Source organism: Rosa rugosa, chromosome 6, assembly GCF_958449725.1.
Source record: "Rosa rugosa chromosome 6, drRosRugo1.1, whole genome shotgun sequence".
NCBI lineage: Eukaryota > Viridiplantae > Streptophyta > Magnoliopsida > Rosales > Rosaceae > Rosa > Rosa rugosa.
Window position 1 is genome coordinate 54,021,085 of NC_084825.1, and position 17,243 is coordinate 54,038,327.

A 17,243-nucleotide genomic window follows, 5' to 3' on the forward strand; every position below is an offset into this window, starting at 1 on the left:
TGGTTTTAGTGGAGAAAAAACGACACAGTTTTGTTGTGGCTGGAAAAATTAGTTGGTCAGCCTTTGACAAGTAGGGACTGGTCTTGCACGCATGGTCTGACTGGGCCTAGTGAGCTTTTTGACTTTTCCATTCTTTCATTACAGTGAAAGCCCGAGACTACTGGTGTGTTTGTGTAGGCCCAATTTGAGGTAAGAGATCAAAGATATAAGAACAGGTTCAGTGAAATTGGTCTGAATTGATCGTTGTAGACATCGCCTTCGCAATAAATCGTTGTCTGCAACGATCGGTGCTTGATGGCATGATCATCTCCATTCTCCACAATCACGTGGAACAATCTCCGCAGTGCTTGATCGCTGTAGACGTACATTACCTCTGCAAGAAGTCGTTGTCTGTCTATAACAGTCAATTCTTGATGCATGGCATCACATTTATGATTATCGAATGAGCCGGTGTATGATGAACGGAACTAGACTTGGACGGAAATGTGGATTGTGGGTAACAATGGAGATAATGTGGCAAATCAGAGGTTTATCGTGCCTTTTTTTATAGTGGTTGCTAAGCAGTTCGGTTCAATAGGGAATTCCTTCGTCATCGGACTTCTTTTCCAAAACATCTCTATATATTCGGTTAAAAAATAAATAATAGGGATTTTTGCCCCAGCCTCAATCACCATAAAGTTTTTTAAATACAGCGGGTTGTTAATGAAAGTAAGTTATAATCATTTCCTCACTAAACCTTTTTATCCAGAGTCCAGAATTAGCTAATACATATGTTCTCAGCTCTTTATTAGTTGAGGAAAAACTATAAATTTTTTAATATACATATAATTAAGAGCATCACGAATAAACTATCTAATTTAGTTAACTTACAATCCATTAAAATAAATTAGATGAAAATTATGTTTTTGTCCTTTAACACTTGGATTGATAAACAAAGTAATCAAACTCTACTTAAATGTTCATAATGTCTAAACAACTCAATCTACCGACACATGATTACTAAACAACCTTGTTTATATGTGAGACGGAACAATTATTATAAGTTAGTAGTTGTAGGACGAAAGTATAATAATCAGCTTTTATTTCTCGAAAATTTTATTTTTCTCGATACTTTAAGTAGGATGATTGCGTCAAAAGCCAGAAGGTCAACACTTGAAAGTTAATTATGATCGATTATTTTTATTTCACTTGTTTTTAATTATAAGCCCAAGAACTTCTTAGAACGTTAAATATAATTAAGTTTAGATTACTAAGGTTTGCCCGTAACGTTCGCAAGTGTCCAAGTTATACAATGTTGATGACGACGGTGGCATAGTTATAAGTGACGTACTTGGTTGAACGTGGAATGCGATGAAGGTTACAGATCGATCGGAGACTCTGTGCATATTTATATTTGTGAAGGAAACGTAGCTAGTTTGGAGACCAACGGTTCTTGCATGGAAAACGCCGATAAGGATAAGATTACCTGGCAAGGTACGGCTGTGTGGTGCTTTTCAACACCTACATGATGATGAGGAGGATAATGATTGATGAACTAGAGACTCCGCGTAAGAGAGACTCCGCGGTGACGTCATCACGTCGTTTGCGGTGACGCACGGCGGATGAGATCATAACCCGACATGGGTGCATGGGATATGTGCAGAGAGCTAAGAAATATTATTCGTTTATGAGATACTGGGAAACTGGGAATCGATTTTATTATGTAAGGATAGGACTAGCTAGTAGCTACAACCTACAAGTCTAGGACAAGACCTCACCTCACCTCACATGCATAACGAGCTAGACGACGACGTTTCATTAATTACTGAGATTTGTATTTGGAATTCAAATTTTGAGCAGATTTTGTTGATTATAATACCCAATATCTGTCGGCCGGTTAGTTCTTTGTCTTTCGGCCAAACCCTAGTGTAAACTTTTGAAAAAAGTATGCCCAAAAAGCTTAGCCGAAGTCGAAACAGTTTGATCACTACAGAAGGTATTCGAACCAGTTTTTGGAGTAAATGATGACAATGGTCTGTAAGTCAACAATTTCGATCACTAAGATAGTAAGATCTAGCCAGCTTTTGAGTTTTGACCATTAGTTGCATAGCAATACAATGATGTTTGTGATAAGGAGAGATGCATGCCATTAATTTTCATTTTACAACACGTTGAAAGAGTGCGATAATAATTAGTAGTGTATTTGATTTAATATAACATTACAATCATAATCTTAATAACTTGTTTTGGTCCCAGATAGTCAGATCTAATGCAGAAACTAATTAATTAAAAAACCTAAATTAGAATAATTTTATAATTTTTAGTGTTACACCATTCATATTTTAAACACTAATTTTACATACGGTGATTTCCTACATGTTAAAAACGAAAGACAAATATATGACCCACTTAGTGAAATAGGCACAATCTATAAGTAGTTAAATGCATTATTCTTCTCAATTAAAAAAAAAATGCATTATTCTTCGTTTATGCCGGCATGTTTATAGGAACCACACCCATTAGTTGGTAGCCTCCCACATGCTTCAGTTGGCTACTCCGATCGACCTGCATGTTTTGAAAGGAAATTACAAATACTAACAGACAGTCAACTTACTATTTTTGTTTTCATTTCTGGAAAAAGCTCTAGCTACTTGCAACACTTGCAACTTGGTAGGGAAGCCCTAAGCTAGCCAAGAGTCGTCTTGTCCATAAAACTTTCATCCTATCTCTATACCAACAATTCATTTTTACGAATGGCTGTGATAATCTGCTCGTCTGGATAACATTAGAATCTTCCTAAACTTGATAAGGATATACAATTGCAGTTTCCTCCACCTTAAAATCAAAATGTGTACAATTATATGCTGCATTTGGAAAAGCTTATAAGCAGCTCAAATTAAATACAATAAGACAGTAACGTAATTGATAAAACTTAAAACAACTGCTTTGGTTTTTTCTAGAATTTGGTTTTTTCTCTCCCCCATTTATGTGTGTCAAGCGTTCTAGTTGGATCAGTTGGGAGGAGGCGTCTGTCGTGGTTTTTCCTTTTCGTTGTAAGTTTATTTTAATATTTTAATAAAAAAAAACAAAACAAAACAAAACTGAAGTCCACTCAACCTAACTTATGGATGCAACTCATTATTATAACACTTTTAGTTTCAAGTTAAGTAAAACACTTTGCCACTAGCCTCACTACTATAAGCATTCTTGACAATCTAGTTTACCAAACACAGCCGTTTTACTTAACAACTACTTATTCTCATATCACCGCATAGCCCAACTTGTCTTATAAAAGCACAGGCATACTAAATGCACACATAAATGCACACGCAAAAATATTCTCAACATCAATGGGGAGGAAGATCAATGCGTATTGATAACCTATACGTATACTGAGTCACTTACCAATCCCAGCTAATGGAAAACGAATTATCGTGTTGAGTGGTTAATATACAGTGAATCGATTCACATCATTCATTCCCCCTTTAGCTTTCAGAGTGTTCTTAACCATATAAAGCGTTGCGTTTCCTTCACTCTAGGGCATAAACGCATTCGAACACAGCTTTCATCTTTATCTGGGATAATATTGCGACACATATCGAAGGAGAGCGAGAGCGAGACTAAGCACAGTGACCCTAGGCCCTAGCTATGTGGAAAAGGTAACAAAGGCTTCCATCGCTACTGGTTGTGGAACAATCACCGACCTTATATTGGGGTTTGGAATTTTTTTTTTTTTTTTTTTGGTGTGGTGAAAAGGGGGTTTGGATCTTGGGAATCCTGGAAACTAGTCTGTGTGTCACGTTACTTCACACACACATATATCTACGGTGCATGTTAGGGTTTTGCCCCTCTGGTTATAATAGCTACATGCACCGAAGTAATAACAATTACTACTAAACGTGATCATATATGGATCTCACTCAAAAAAATTATAAGAAAAGACTTGGTTTAATTCAAGTAAAAGAAAAAGACTTGCTATTAAAATATAATTAAGTGTAGTAGCTACCCTAGGAAATAATGAAGGTCTAATTAGATGTAGAACATAAGGATTACCCTCAATGCTTAAGTATAGAAGTGAATTAAAAATCTTTGACTTGTCACCCTCAAGGTTTTAAATATCGGTATCTTTATATGTATCGGTACTTTGAAAAAGGGAGATATCGGAAATATCGGGGATACAGGGTAACAAAATGTCGTTTTTGAAAAAAAATCAATTTATTAGAAATTTAGAACTACATATAAATACATATGAATGTCAACTTCATCTACATCCAAAAAGAGACTCTAGGTGGTTGAAAAGCCGCCCGCTGGTCTACAAAAATGTAATAATCAGACCAAGACATATGACCCATATAGTGCGAATTGTAGTGATGAACATGATAGTTATAGATCTCTTTAGAGTTGCCGACCGTTTCCCCTATAAGGGGATAATAAGGATGAACTCAACTGGTTGACTGATCATATACTTCTCCATATTGATTATATCCATAAGCATCATAACCAAATTGATTGTTGCCTTCATGAGATTCATTTGAGATCTCACTGCGCTCTGTGCCTAAACTGATAGAGTCAAAACTTAATGCAATTGAAGAAACATCAAATGGGGTACTTTGATCATCGGTTGCACCTCTAGTCCTCCTTCCATATCGGGTCTTCTCTTGAGCACCATGACCAACTGTTCTCCCATATATGGTTCATTGACTTCCTTCTGCAATGTCATTTGGCCTCATTTGAATAATTGAACCTTTATGGCTTTATCTTTTTTCTATTATTCAACTACAGAGTTACAAACTACATACAGAGTTACAGACATAGTCACAGACTACACAGTACCAAATCTCTCCTCACACAGATTTGCATTTAGATTTTTAGAGAATTACTTCTCACCCAAAATCGCCTTGAGGGTATTTCTCCTCACCTAGATTCGTCTTGAGGGGATTTTTTTCCTCACCTAGATTCGCATTGAGGGGATTTTCTACTCACCTAGATTCACCTTGAAGGGATTTCTCCTCACTCAGATTTGGCTTTAGGAGATCTCTCTTCACACAGATTTTCATTTAGAGAATTACTGAGTTATTTTTTATTTTTACCTCAAATTTTACAGATATTTCTTCACTTTATCGGGGATATATCACAAATATCTAATATATCGGGGATATTTGACGATGTCGGAGAAATTTCACAGAAACGGTAAAAGATAATATATTTACCCCCTAGATATATCGGTTCGTCGAAAAAAAGAGATATCGAAAATATCGCAGATATTTAAAATCTTGATCACCCCCACCCCTTTAATGTCATATTATAAATACCATGTGCTATGGTACTTGGTAGTATCTTACCACTTCCTCGAACTTGCTTTTGCGAATAAAAACTCGCACATTTTTGTTTGCTGTCTTAGTCTCTATATCAACCCCCCAAATCCTTTTTTTTTTATCCCCAAAACATATAAGAGATGGATACAAAAGTCTTGTCCTCCGGAATCCGATACACAAACCTGCCGGAAAGTTATGTTAGACCGGAATCAGAGAGGCCCCGCTTGTCTGAAGTCTCAGTCTGCGAAAACATTCCGGTAATTGACTTGGATTCTCAGGACAGAGCTCAAACTGTTCAGCAAATTGGCGATGCGTGCAAGTACTATGGCTTTTTCCAGGTAAAGAAACAATACAATCAAACCCTCTTGTCATTTACTAGATAGTCTTTGTGATATTATTACACATGTGTAGCTTAACTTTTTGTGGTTTGTTTATAGGTAATCAATCATGGAGTTTCAATGGAAGCAGTGGAAAAAATGTTAGGGGTTGCCAACGAGTTCTTCGAGCTCTCTCTGGAGGAAAAGATGAAGCTGTACTCAGATGATCCGTCGAAAACGATGAGACTTTCTACCAGTTTTAATGTGAAAAAGGAGACGGTTCATAATTGGAGAGACTATCTTCGGCTCCACTGTCATCCTCTTGATAAGTACGCTCCTGAGTGGCCCTCCAATCCTCCTACCTTCAAGTACGTTCTTTCTTCTCCATCCCCTCCCCCCCCCCCCCCCTCCCCTCTCAAGCTACCCTGCCATGGCGGTTTTCTGGTGCTTAATGATCAGGCAAAAGCGGTGGTACTGCTACTGTCTGCCACGTTGATTTCCATTATAATATCCATACATATTGTTGAGTATAAACATAACAAAAACATTAAGGTTTTCTCTTTTAAGTTATATAAAGGTTTTGCCTTCAGAGTTATAAAACACTAGATTCATGATATAACCATTATAAATAGTCTTATAATAAAATATCACGTAAATAGTAACTCTTTACGTGATATGACATGCTTCTCTGATAGTCTGATTACTATATTGTATTACTTTTAAAATATTTTAAAAGTATCTTTCTAGGTTATTCAGAAAGCTTTTTTTAGGGTTTCTCTGACCTTCTTATTCTACATTATAATAGTAGTTCAGAGACATTCTCAGATCTCAATTCTTCACTAAAATTTAAAAGTGAGACATTATAGAATGAAGCTATTAGATCCTTCTGTTCATGCAAGTTGAAAGATTCATATCTATATGTAGCCTTACTTTAACTTTTGAGGTTCAGGTGCTTATACCTGGCTAGGGTTTTTCAGACATGTATCGAGAGCCCTTTTATATGTTTAAACAACCTAATCCGTACCCTTTCGAGCTTCAAAAAGTTGCTTCGCTATGATTGGTTTTTCCGGTTCTGATGTTAGTGCGGACCACAGAAGAACCCCATGCACCGCCAACCAGAGCCACACGATACTATACATCTCAAAGCTTATTGCCCTTGATAATTGATATTAGGTTGGGTAGAGTAAAACAAGCATAGAGTAAAACAAAATTCTTAAACACCACGACACTTGTAATAATTCTTTGTATTAAAATAGCAGTCACACTTATAATAGTTAGGACAATTACGTGTCCAGGTTGACTCGGTCGGAATCTTTAGGGTTCGTCACGTTTTCGGGACCCAATCAACGGCCGTGATTGCACGTCGGTGTCCCTCTATTATAGACAAAGGTTTAATAGACGCCGGACCCACCGCTTTAAAATATCTTATTCATAATGAACGGTGATGGCGCCACCTTCCCGTTGCTAAAGCGGTCGATCACAGCCGAAATTTCGGGCTTTAATTTAGGATAGGATTTTTTTTTTACTCGATTTGGGATCCTGCTGACGTAGGCAGATTGTGTCCGTGTTGACGTCATCGGGGGGGAGGGGGTGGGATCGGGTGGTTGGTGATTGATTAGTTGGGGCGTAAATTCGGTGGTCCATGGTTAACGTAAGCCCGTTTGGCCCATGGTAGTTAAGACTTTAAAAGCTAACGTGATCCCATAAGTGGACAATCACCGCCCATCTCCCACCATGTGCACTGCACGTGTCGTATCAAGGAAATGAAGGAATCGTTTAGTACATTATTTTCCTTGGGTCAAATTTGTTTTCTTTTGTTTTGTCTTCTAAATTAATTAAATTAGACCAAAATATTTGACTTTTATTAAATTAAACAGACCTTTTTTTTTTAAATAATTTTATTTTGTCGTTATTAATACCAACTAATGTCATGAATCATGATCCACGAGAATTTTTATTTGGAAAAGGAAAAATCTTTTTATTTTTTTAATGAAACAAGACTTTTTAGAAGATTCAATAATGTCCATTATGGTCACGTTTTTATTTATCTATACTATTTTTAAGGGAAGAAGTTTTGTTAGTCAAAGTCCTTGCAACATATATTAATTTAAAATTATATTTAATAATTAAGGGGTAAGAAGGTAAATAACAAAATTAAAATTAAAAACAATATATCACCTCTGCATGTAATTTTTCAGTCACCCACTATGTGCATTTCACCCATGACAAAACTTCCCATTATCCGTAATAACTCTTTCCTTCTTTTGAATTTTTTTTTACATATATTTAATTAATTATTGGGTGTGTTTTGTTCTAGTATCTATATTATTATTAGGAGAAGAGTCTTTATTATTCAAAACTGAAAAATTGTACCAAAATAACCTTGAAATATTAATAAACTTTAATACTCATAAAATAATACATAGGGATAGTATAGTCAAATTACATGAGAAACAGACAAATAAGAAAAGAAAAAAAAAGGAAATAGATAAATACGTGGGAAAACTACCAACTCCATCCAACTCCATGAATAAACTATCCATTGAATCTATTTCTTCTGTAGATAACTACCCACTATCTGCAATAACTTTCTCATTTTTTAAAATTTTTTTTACAACAAATATATATATATTTTTTTATACATGCAGAGCATGTGATTGCAGACTAGTTATATATATATATATATATATATATATATATATATATATATATATATATATATATAATTTTGAAATTGGCTGGTGCGGCTGCCCTCAAGTCTTGATTAATGAAAGTGCAGAATACAAGAGGGGGACATAAAGCCTAAACCCCGTATTACAGTAAGCATAAAGAGAACATCACGAAAATAATGCCAGGAGTCTTCACAAAATATATGTATTCTAACATGCATTAACTAGCAAAGAGTGCACGACTAGCTACTCCATTTGCTTTAACAAAGCGATGACATAACAGAAATATAACTCTATCACGAAGAAGCATCATTACAAGTAGCACAGCTTTCCCACTATGTTGCCGCACAGAAATAAATCCGATGACACTCCATTTCATCCTGTCACTAGGAGGTTGCGTTCATTTGATCAAGTAAACAGCTCGCTGCCTCGCTAGGTCAGACAAGGCACAATGAATGTGCAATCTGGGACAGAACCCACATCGCCGTACCAAAAAATGATAGGGACTTATTACAGGCATAAAGCTACATCTAACTAAAGATAAAAAATAATAAAACATAAAAGTAAATAAGTTTGGGCCCAAAGCCAAACCCCAAGCCCATAATCCATCAAGCCTGAGACGGAATAGCAATCTGCCGATGTCACTGCGCCTCCGTTTCGCATGGCAGATCCTGTCCATCCCATTCCCGGCAACAAGCCCACCACCTCCTACTTGGCACCGAGTTGGTCGTTCCTCCACTCCCCCACAACGTGCAGGCAAGAAGTGCTGCCCCTCTCAACCAACCCCTTCCCCCGTGCGACTTCAAACAACCCACCCCAAATCTAAACACTCCGATTGGATTCGAGTATATTAGAGCCCAACCTCGCCACCACCCACTCATCACCACTCGGCTTCCTCACCCATTGCCGTCCACGCTACGATCTTAGGAAGATTGACAACAACCATACTCACCTGCCTCTTAATCGACGCCGCCCTACCCCGGCTGGATCTCCACACGATCTGGACACCAAATGCACCACCACGTAGCCTGCCATGAAGGGGAACCGCCGACAAGGCATTACTTTCGTCATGGACTGACCAAGCACGTCTAGGTTAGAGAGCGTTTTTTCTTTTCACTTTTTTTTTTTGTGGAATATGTGACTAGTTATATTTAAGAGAGGAGAATTTGTCAGTTAAAACAATTTTTTTTTTTACATAAATATCTTTTATTTATTTTTTTGAATCAAAATCAAAACGATCTTCATTTATCTCAAGCCAGAATGACCATTACATACCCTTCCAATACCATCATGTAGATATACATTAGACAAACAAGAAGTTGTGGTAATACCACGGTGGTACATAGGAATAGGTCAACTCATTGAACATTAGCGCCCACTTATTCGTAGCAAGCCTATCACACTATGAAAAGTACACATAGTACATAGACCAACTACATAAATATAGAACATAAGTGTGATTAGCTAAGTCGATCCTCACGGATCCCAAATATGAAACCCTGAAAAAACAGAGTCCATCAGTGTGGCCTATAAAACGACCCAAATCCAATAAGTATTTCTATTAGTTTTGGGCACAGAAGCCCATATGATTTCAGCACCCAAACTGCCTTGGGCCACTAAAACCATTTGGGCACCCCCACTGCCACACCCTTGCTGATTGCAGACTAAATGAGGACCTGCACATCTCCACCTATGCAAAGTTGGAATTGCGGTTTGTTAACGGGCTGGATAGGTCGGGTTTGCGACCACGAAACCATTCTGACTCGGCGTTTATAGATTGCTTGTTGAAAGATGGCAGAAACAAGGGCATCTATGTTTGAAGCCACCGCCCACTCCAACTCCAGTAACCTCCATCTAGATCTCCAAATATTGACGCCGCCTCTCCTAGAAGCAGTGATCTGCTTTCCCGTTGCCCAGGATCGCTCAGGCCAGAGCCCATCATCCTTGAGTCTGGCCTGATGTGGACAGCTCCTCCATCCCAATGTAGCAAAACCCCCAGCCACTGGGAACTCGCTCAAACAATGATTCCTTTCCGGTAAACAAGATTCAACGTCCAAACTGTGAGGCGTTGAAATGGGTTGGATGCCTGATGACCAAGGCTGACCATGGATAGCTACAGAGATGCAGCGAGAGGCGAAGAAGACCACTTTGTTTAAAATCGGCGCCGAACGCCGATTATAGTGCCCAAAGTAGGGGTGGGTTCGGTTTTATTCGGTTCGGTTTTAAGCCAAAACCGAAAACCGAACCGATCTTACTTTTGGTTCGGTTTTTCACTTTTTCCAGTCTGAAACTGAAAACCGACCGGTTCGGTTCGGTCAGACTTCGATTTTTTTTTTTCTTCGTGAATCAGTTAATTATATTATAGATTTTTAGTAGAAGTGAGGCTGTGAGCCACACATCAAGTTCATTCTTTCTACTTACAGCAAATTACATTGGAAACTAGAAATCAAGGCCATTGGAGCCAAAAAAATAAAATCCAAGTTAAGAAAGGCCATTGGAGCCACATAACAAGTTCATTATCTCTTTAATCTATAATTTTGTTCAGATTCACTAAATTTTGCAAACTCCACTGTTATTTCGCGACCATCAACAACTCTTCCTGAAAAGTACAAATGGCAAGCTCTAGTTAGCAAAACTAAAACTAGTGACATAGTTTTTAAAAGAGAAAAAAATAAAGTAATGATAATAAATAGATTAGCATACCATCAAGCCACTCAACTGCTTTCTGTGCCTCAAGCCCTCAACTGCATATTTGTATCACATAAAAGCAAACCCCTTCCTGCAGTGTTCTACATCACAGCCCAAATTCTATAGCAAAAAGCTTGCTACTTATTTGTGTAATCTGCAAATAAGAAAAACAACAGGGCATATCATCATCAATATTCTTTAGTCAAATTCTTGCTACCTATCGTCAAACTTGTCCTCATAATTGTTCAAACAAATAGATTGAATAGCATAGTTCCAAGAAACAAAACTACCTCTGTAATAATTGCATTAGCCTTGCTAAGAGAATCGGCCAAGCCATATGCAACTGTGATACCACAACTTTTCCACAGTTAGGATCCAATTGATTTTTTGCAATCCACACCGACAGTTCAGGTTCATCTGCTTCACTTCCCTATAGGTCATTCAAATTAGAGAAACTAGATGTGAAAATCGCAAAATACATAAACCATAGTTAACTAAATTAACTATAAGCAATTATATTATCATCATTCCTCAAGAACATATCTTAGATATCCCCGATTGGTGATCACAAACATCAAAAGATCAACTAATGATGTCATAATCAAATGACAAAACTCAAGCAACCATATAGTACCTGTAGTACATTTGAATAAATAGATGCACATAAATAGTTACTATGATTTAATGCCCTCTCCAGTCTCCAGTCACCAAAACAACTCAAACCCAACAATATGAGGCTAACAGGCAATACCTGGACACTATCTTGAGGCTTAGTTTCAGCCTTATTGTTTATTTGATTTGCAACAATTGGCTGAGAATTGATTTGGGCCTCACTAGATTCTCCACCTTCATGTCCATGACCTTCTTTCTCCCATCATTAACAATCCCAGCAGCTCCATCTTCTCTACCATTATCAACAACCCACAAAATAATATCATCAGTTGCAAATAATCACCACATAATAATGTAAATCCATAGATCAAGAAGAAAAAGACTCAAAATTCAAAACCCACATGGTAAAGTAGGAATACAGTGCATGAATTTACAAATCAGTAGCACTAATCGATCATAAAGACCCAAACTTTGGGCCTATGTTTAACCAAACAATAAGCAAATAAACCATAGAAAGTAAAAACGTACCAGCGCCAAGGATGTTCTTGATGTCTCACCTTCATCTAGGAGAGAACTGACGACCTTCCACTCCTTGGCGCGATCTCGTGTTCTTGACAACGACGAGAAAACTACGAGGATTGATGAAGAGAAGAAATGGGTATTCACCCAGTTGAGAAATAACATCAAATTTGTAAATGGGTCCAGATTAAATTTCAATAAGATGGTACCTTTGTGCGAAGATGTTCATTGGGGAAGCCGAAGACTCTTCTGATCTTGCCGGGCCTATACTCGAATAAAGCGTCGGCCGAGAATGGTCTGAATCCATAACCGATTGTGGACGGTGTTGACGAACCCATCACCAGATGATGTAGTTGATAACGCTGGTGACGACAACATCCATATGGCAAGGTTTGGCGGCCTTGATCGGTGTCTGATCTGGTGTGATGTGCCTCCGTGATAGAGGAAGAGAGCCTAAACTAGAAGAGTCTGAAAGAGGAACCGAAGTGAAAAGTGAGGCTGCGATAAACTATTTATATCGCGACATTAGGGTTTTCTGATCCATATAACAAAAACGACGTCGTTTTTAGTAAGTTCGGTTTTTTCGGTTCGGTTCGGTTCCTGAACCCCTAAAACCGAAAACCAAACCGAACCGGTTTGGTTTAGTTCGGTTCGGTTTCTTTCCGCTTCGGTTCAGCTTTCGGCTCGATTTTTTTCGGTTTTCGGTTCCGCGAACCCACCCCTAGCCCAAAGCTGAGACGGCTAGGGTTTAGGGGGAGCATTTTTTACCCATAAATATCATTTATAACACTATGGAAACCAAATTTAATTAGAATGGCAAAACAAGTAAAATTATATATAACAGAAAAAAAAATGCATAACCACTCACATTCTGTAGATACACTCTCCCACACCGGATAGTGGAAATTTCTTATAGTTTTTATATACTTGCAAATTAAATATTTTTGGGTTGTTTTAGGGACATTGTGAGCGGCTACTGTAAAGAAGTTCGAGAACTTGGGTACAGATTAGAGGAGTTAATATCAGAGAGCTTGGGCCTGGAGAAGCATTACATAAAGAACATAATGGGTGAGCAAGGGCAACACATGGCTGTGAACTTTTACCCACCATGTCCTGAACCAGAGCTCACTTATGGGCTGCCGGGACACACTGACCCAAATGCACTAACCATTCTGCTCCAAGACCTCGGCGTTTGTGGGCTTCAAGTGCTCAAAGACGGCAAATGGGTTGCTGTCAATCCCCACCCGAATGCCTTCGTCATTAACATCGGTGACCAGTTACAGGTAACCTAGACCAAATGGTCATTGGCTTAGGAGTATGTTTGTTACTTGTGATCTAAGTTTGGTTTAGATTGAACTATTGCTTAAGGTCACATCATTTTTTGCAGGCTCTAAGTAATGGGATTTACAAGAGTGTGTGGCACCGTGCCATTACAAACACTGATAAGGCAAGGCTTTCGGTAGCCTCATTTCTGTGTCCACAGGACGATGCACTGATTAGCCCGGCAAAGACTCTTACAGAGGATGGATCTGCACCTGTTTATCGGGGCTACACTTACACCGAGTATTACAAGAAGTTTTGGACTAGGAACTTGGACCAAGAGCATTGTTTGGAACTCTTCAAGAACCAGTAGCTAGCTGCAGCTGGACACGCATGTCTCATTACGATCATCATTAATGTGTCTTAGCCTCTTCAAGTTTCCCTTGCTGTCCAAGTCTTTTTTTCTTGTTGCGGATCTGATTAGGGCTCAGCGTGACATGGAGGAGTGCTAGTGTGATTTGGTGGAATGATGGATCAATGATGGCAGTGCTTCATGTGTTTGGGTTGTTGAGTGCAACATGCCGAGCCACAGGGCTAGAACTACTGTTTAGAAGTACTATAATCTCTTATGTTATATCTATATGTTCAATAATTTCCTGTATCCAATTGTTGTTTTTCTTGGTCGAACTTGAACTTACCGCCATTGCTTTTGTGTTCAACAAGAACAAAGAGTTTAACCCTTTGATCATTAGGGTTCTGAATAAAAATGTGGATGTCTAGCTTTCTTATTTTGTTGACATGAATCAGACTAGTGAATCTCAATGCAGTTTGCCCTTCTTTTTATCCATGTTTCTGGACACAACAAATTTAGTTACAGGAATCCAAATTTGAAATATGTTATTGCTAATTAAAAAGCAAAGCCAAAACCAGTTTCTTATTTCTTCTTTGTGCAATTAAAATGTACATATGGTGTATGTTCCACATGCTGGAAGATAGATCAGCACACCAGCTCAAATACCAACTTTAAAGTAAGCGTATGACAGCATACAAAATCCAACTAAGCCAATTAAGTAGCTAGTACTCAGATCTTCTTAAGAAACTCGATGACATAGGTGTTGAAAGCATTACATGCTACTCGAATGCCTTGAAATCCAGACCCCTTAGCCAGGGCTTCAAACTCCTGCTCCGTCCTCTCTTTGCCACCGGGGTTGTGAGCCAACATGATCACGTCGATATGGACGACTCCCTTGGTGGCGAGGCTAGTGTCTGGTGCTACAGGCAGAATGCACTCACCAAGAATCACTTTCCCATCGTCTGGAAGCGCTGCATAGCAGTTCTTCAAGAATTTCAAGCAGTGCTCGTCACTCCAGTCGTGACATATCCACTGTAAGATCACAATAACACAAACATTAGTATATCCAAAATCAGGCTCAAATAACAAGCTAGTTGAGCTAGTCTTATAATGCCCAACTCACCTTCATGAAAATTGCATCTCCTTTCGGTACACTTACAAACATGTCCCCTCCAACATGTTGCACACCTGCGTTTATAACCCACGAGTTAAATTTCAAAAAGAACTATGTTCTTTGTTTTAAGAAAATGTGATGATGCACATATAGTATACCAGGATATTGAGGAGCATCTTCGATAACATGAGGCAAGTCAAAGTTGATGCCCTTGATCGAAGGGTACTTAGAAACGATCATGTTAACAACAGCTCCGGTGCCGCCTCCGACATCAACGATGGATGTGAGGCCCTCAAAGCCTTTGTAAGTCTCAAGGATTTTCTTCATGGTAATGGTGGAGTGGTCAGCCATTCCCTTGTTGAAGACCTTGTTGAATCTAGGGTCAGTTCCATGGTAATCAAAAGCAGTCATTCCATAGGCCTTGTTAAATGGAATCCCACCATCAAGAACTGCATCCTTTAGATGATACCTTCACAATCATGGAGAGAAACTCATGTCACACACACATCCAAAACCATAACAACAAGAAACGACCTGTCACTTACTCGAACACTTCTCTTTATGGACCTCTTGCCACGTGGGTTATAAGCGTTAAAGCTACAAGCCTACAAGCAATACTTAAGGCATCTGGCCCGTATTTCACGGCTTACGTTTTTCTTTTTGGGCCAATACCAACTCGTTATGATGATATTGACTAGTAGAAAGATTTTCAACACAATTAATTAATATATCGTTCCATTAAAATGTCAGTTTTTTTTTTTTTTTTAGTTTAATAAAGCTTGAATCCTAAAATAGGTAAATGGCGACATTTGAAAAATCATTTAATAAGAAAATGTACTCAACAAACCAATTCTCTATACTTAGTCTAAAATAACAGAAAAATTCAAAAAATTGAGTTAAGATTAAGCTAAGAACATCTCCAATAGAAATGTTAGAACTCTAAATGTCAAATGAAAATTTGACAATTTAGGTTGCCAATTGACATTTTGCTGAATCTTTTTTTCAACCGATAGGTCAAATACTATATTAGTTTAACAGAAATATTTGATATTAAATTTTACTTTGATGCAATTGGTTGTGTAATGTTTACATGAGTGTAATTGAAATAAAATAATAGTTATAAGAGATATCAAAACTGACGGATGAAAGCATTGTATCTCTTACACATGAAAATTGACCATTTCATTGGAGATGAAATTTCTATCAAAACCTAACAAAATGAGGTGCCCACACATAATTCTGTAAAATTTCTTATCTGCTTCAGAATTTATAAAACTGGTAAAAACTTTGGCTTAAAAAGATCGAATCCAGAACACTCGACTCGAGTGGTAGGGGAAGTGGTGGTTCCCAAGTCTCCATCGTCGGAGGTGTGAATATATGATCAACAGGCCACCACCACTCATATAACCTTTTTATGTTTCAGTGTGAACCATGTGTCGTCTATTTGTATAATCTCAATCACCCTCAAAAGTCAAAAAACCAGATAGTATTTCCAAATTTCAATAGATTATCCACAAGGAAACAAAACCAGAGCAAAACTAAGAAGAGGGAAGAACGAAGAGAATAATCAATTTAACATGGTTAATGAATTAATTAAGTGATTAATTACCAGCTCTCGACGAGGACCTTGTCTTGGTTCATGAGGCAGAGAGCAGCAATGGAGACACCATCTTCGTTCTTGGTCAAGAATTTACACACAGGTCCCAAACCGTAGAGCCTCTCAACTTTGCCGTCCGGAAGTGTACGCAAGGAGTAGGTTAGAATGGAGTAGCTGGCCAGAAGGCGAAGCATCCGGTCGAGCATGACTGGAGCTTCGGGGTTCTTGGTCGGAAGCTGAGAGGCTAGGTCATTAGGGGATAGGAACGCACCGGGTCCGGCCTTGGCCATGATCTCCAAGAGGTCGAGCTCAATGGCGGCTTTGAGAACCATGGGGAGGACGGAGGCGCTGGCGAGTTGCATGGCGAAGAGGTTGGCTTCCTCGTCGGAGACTTGGGTCGGAGTCATCTGAGTCTCGCCGGTTGAACCCATTTTGGGGTTGGTGGAGTGTGAAGTTGATGAAGAAGAACGAATATGTAAGAGCTAGAGGACGGAGTAGTGGGGTTAATTGTGGATATGAGTCATGACAACACTAATTGGGGGTGTTATATATGGTGGTTTTGGCTCACCCACCACCATATTTGATGTGCTTGCATACACCAAAACTCAAAAGTGTCGACCACATGTCCATCATATTTTCACCCTACTTGCCAAATACTTGAAGTTTAATCCTATACAGAATAAACAATGTCATACTATTCTGGCCCAATATGTAACTGATCCCAAATATGTAACTGATCTACAAAAATTACGAGATAATGTGTGCTTTTAGCATAACTTCGGCATGATTGCAAGCTGGCAAAGCACTTTGGGTATGAAAAG

General features: G+C 38.5%; 2 protein-coding genes across 2 annotated transcripts; one reads left to right on the top strand and one right to left on the bottom strand.

Annotated features, from left to right (window-relative positions):
• Window positions 1-5,312: 5,312 nt before the first annotated feature.
• On the top strand, window positions 5,313-14,156 carry LOC133713851 (protein DOWNY MILDEW RESISTANCE 6). The gene is made up of 4 exons (XM_062139886.1): window positions 5,313-5,632; window positions 5,732-5,979; window positions 13,058-13,382; window positions 13,487-14,156. Exons 1-4 carry the CDS (start codon window positions 5,435-5,437, stop codon window positions 13,730-13,732), a joined length of 1,017 nt encoding a protein of 338 aa, XP_061995870.1. The 5' UTR covers window positions 5,313-5,434; the 3' UTR covers window positions 13,733-14,156.
• A 110-nt stretch (window positions 14,157-14,266) lies between these two features.
• Window positions 14,267-17,243, bottom strand: LOC133713849 (caffeic acid 3-O-methyltransferase). Its single transcript, XM_062139884.1, has 4 exons — window positions 16,435-17,243; window positions 14,984-15,294; window positions 14,835-14,899; window positions 14,267-14,743 (listed from the first exon to the last, which is right to left on the bottom strand). Exons 1-4 carry the CDS (start codon window positions 16,851-16,853, stop codon window positions 14,441-14,443), a joined length of 1,098 nt encoding a protein of 365 aa, XP_061995868.1. The 5' UTR covers window positions 16,854-17,243; the 3' UTR covers window positions 14,267-14,440.

Coding starts and splice junctions, on each gene's coding strand:
- LOC133713851 (XM_062139886.1), top strand. CDS start 5,435: ATGGATACAAAAGTCTTGTCCTCCGGAATCCGATACACAAACCTGCCG. Junction 5,633..5,731: donor AGTACTATGGCTTTTTCCAG/GTAAAGAAACAA, acceptor GTTTGTTTATAG/GTAATCAATCATGGAGTTTC. Junction 13,383..13,486: donor ACATCGGTGACCAGTTACAG/GTAACCTAGACC, acceptor CATTTTTTGCAG/GCTCTAAGTAATGGGATTTA.
- LOC133713849 (XM_062139884.1), bottom strand. CDS start 16,853: ATGGGTTCAACCGGCGAGACTCAGATGACTCCGACCCAAGTCTCCGAC. Junction 15,295..16,434: donor AAGGTCCTCGTCGAGAGCTG/GTAATTAATCAC, acceptor ATGATTGTGAAG/GTATCATCTAAAGGATGCAG. Junction 14,900..14,983: donor AGATGCTCCTCAATATCCTG/GTATACTATATG, acceptor TTATAAACGCAG/GTGTGCAACATGTTGGAGGG.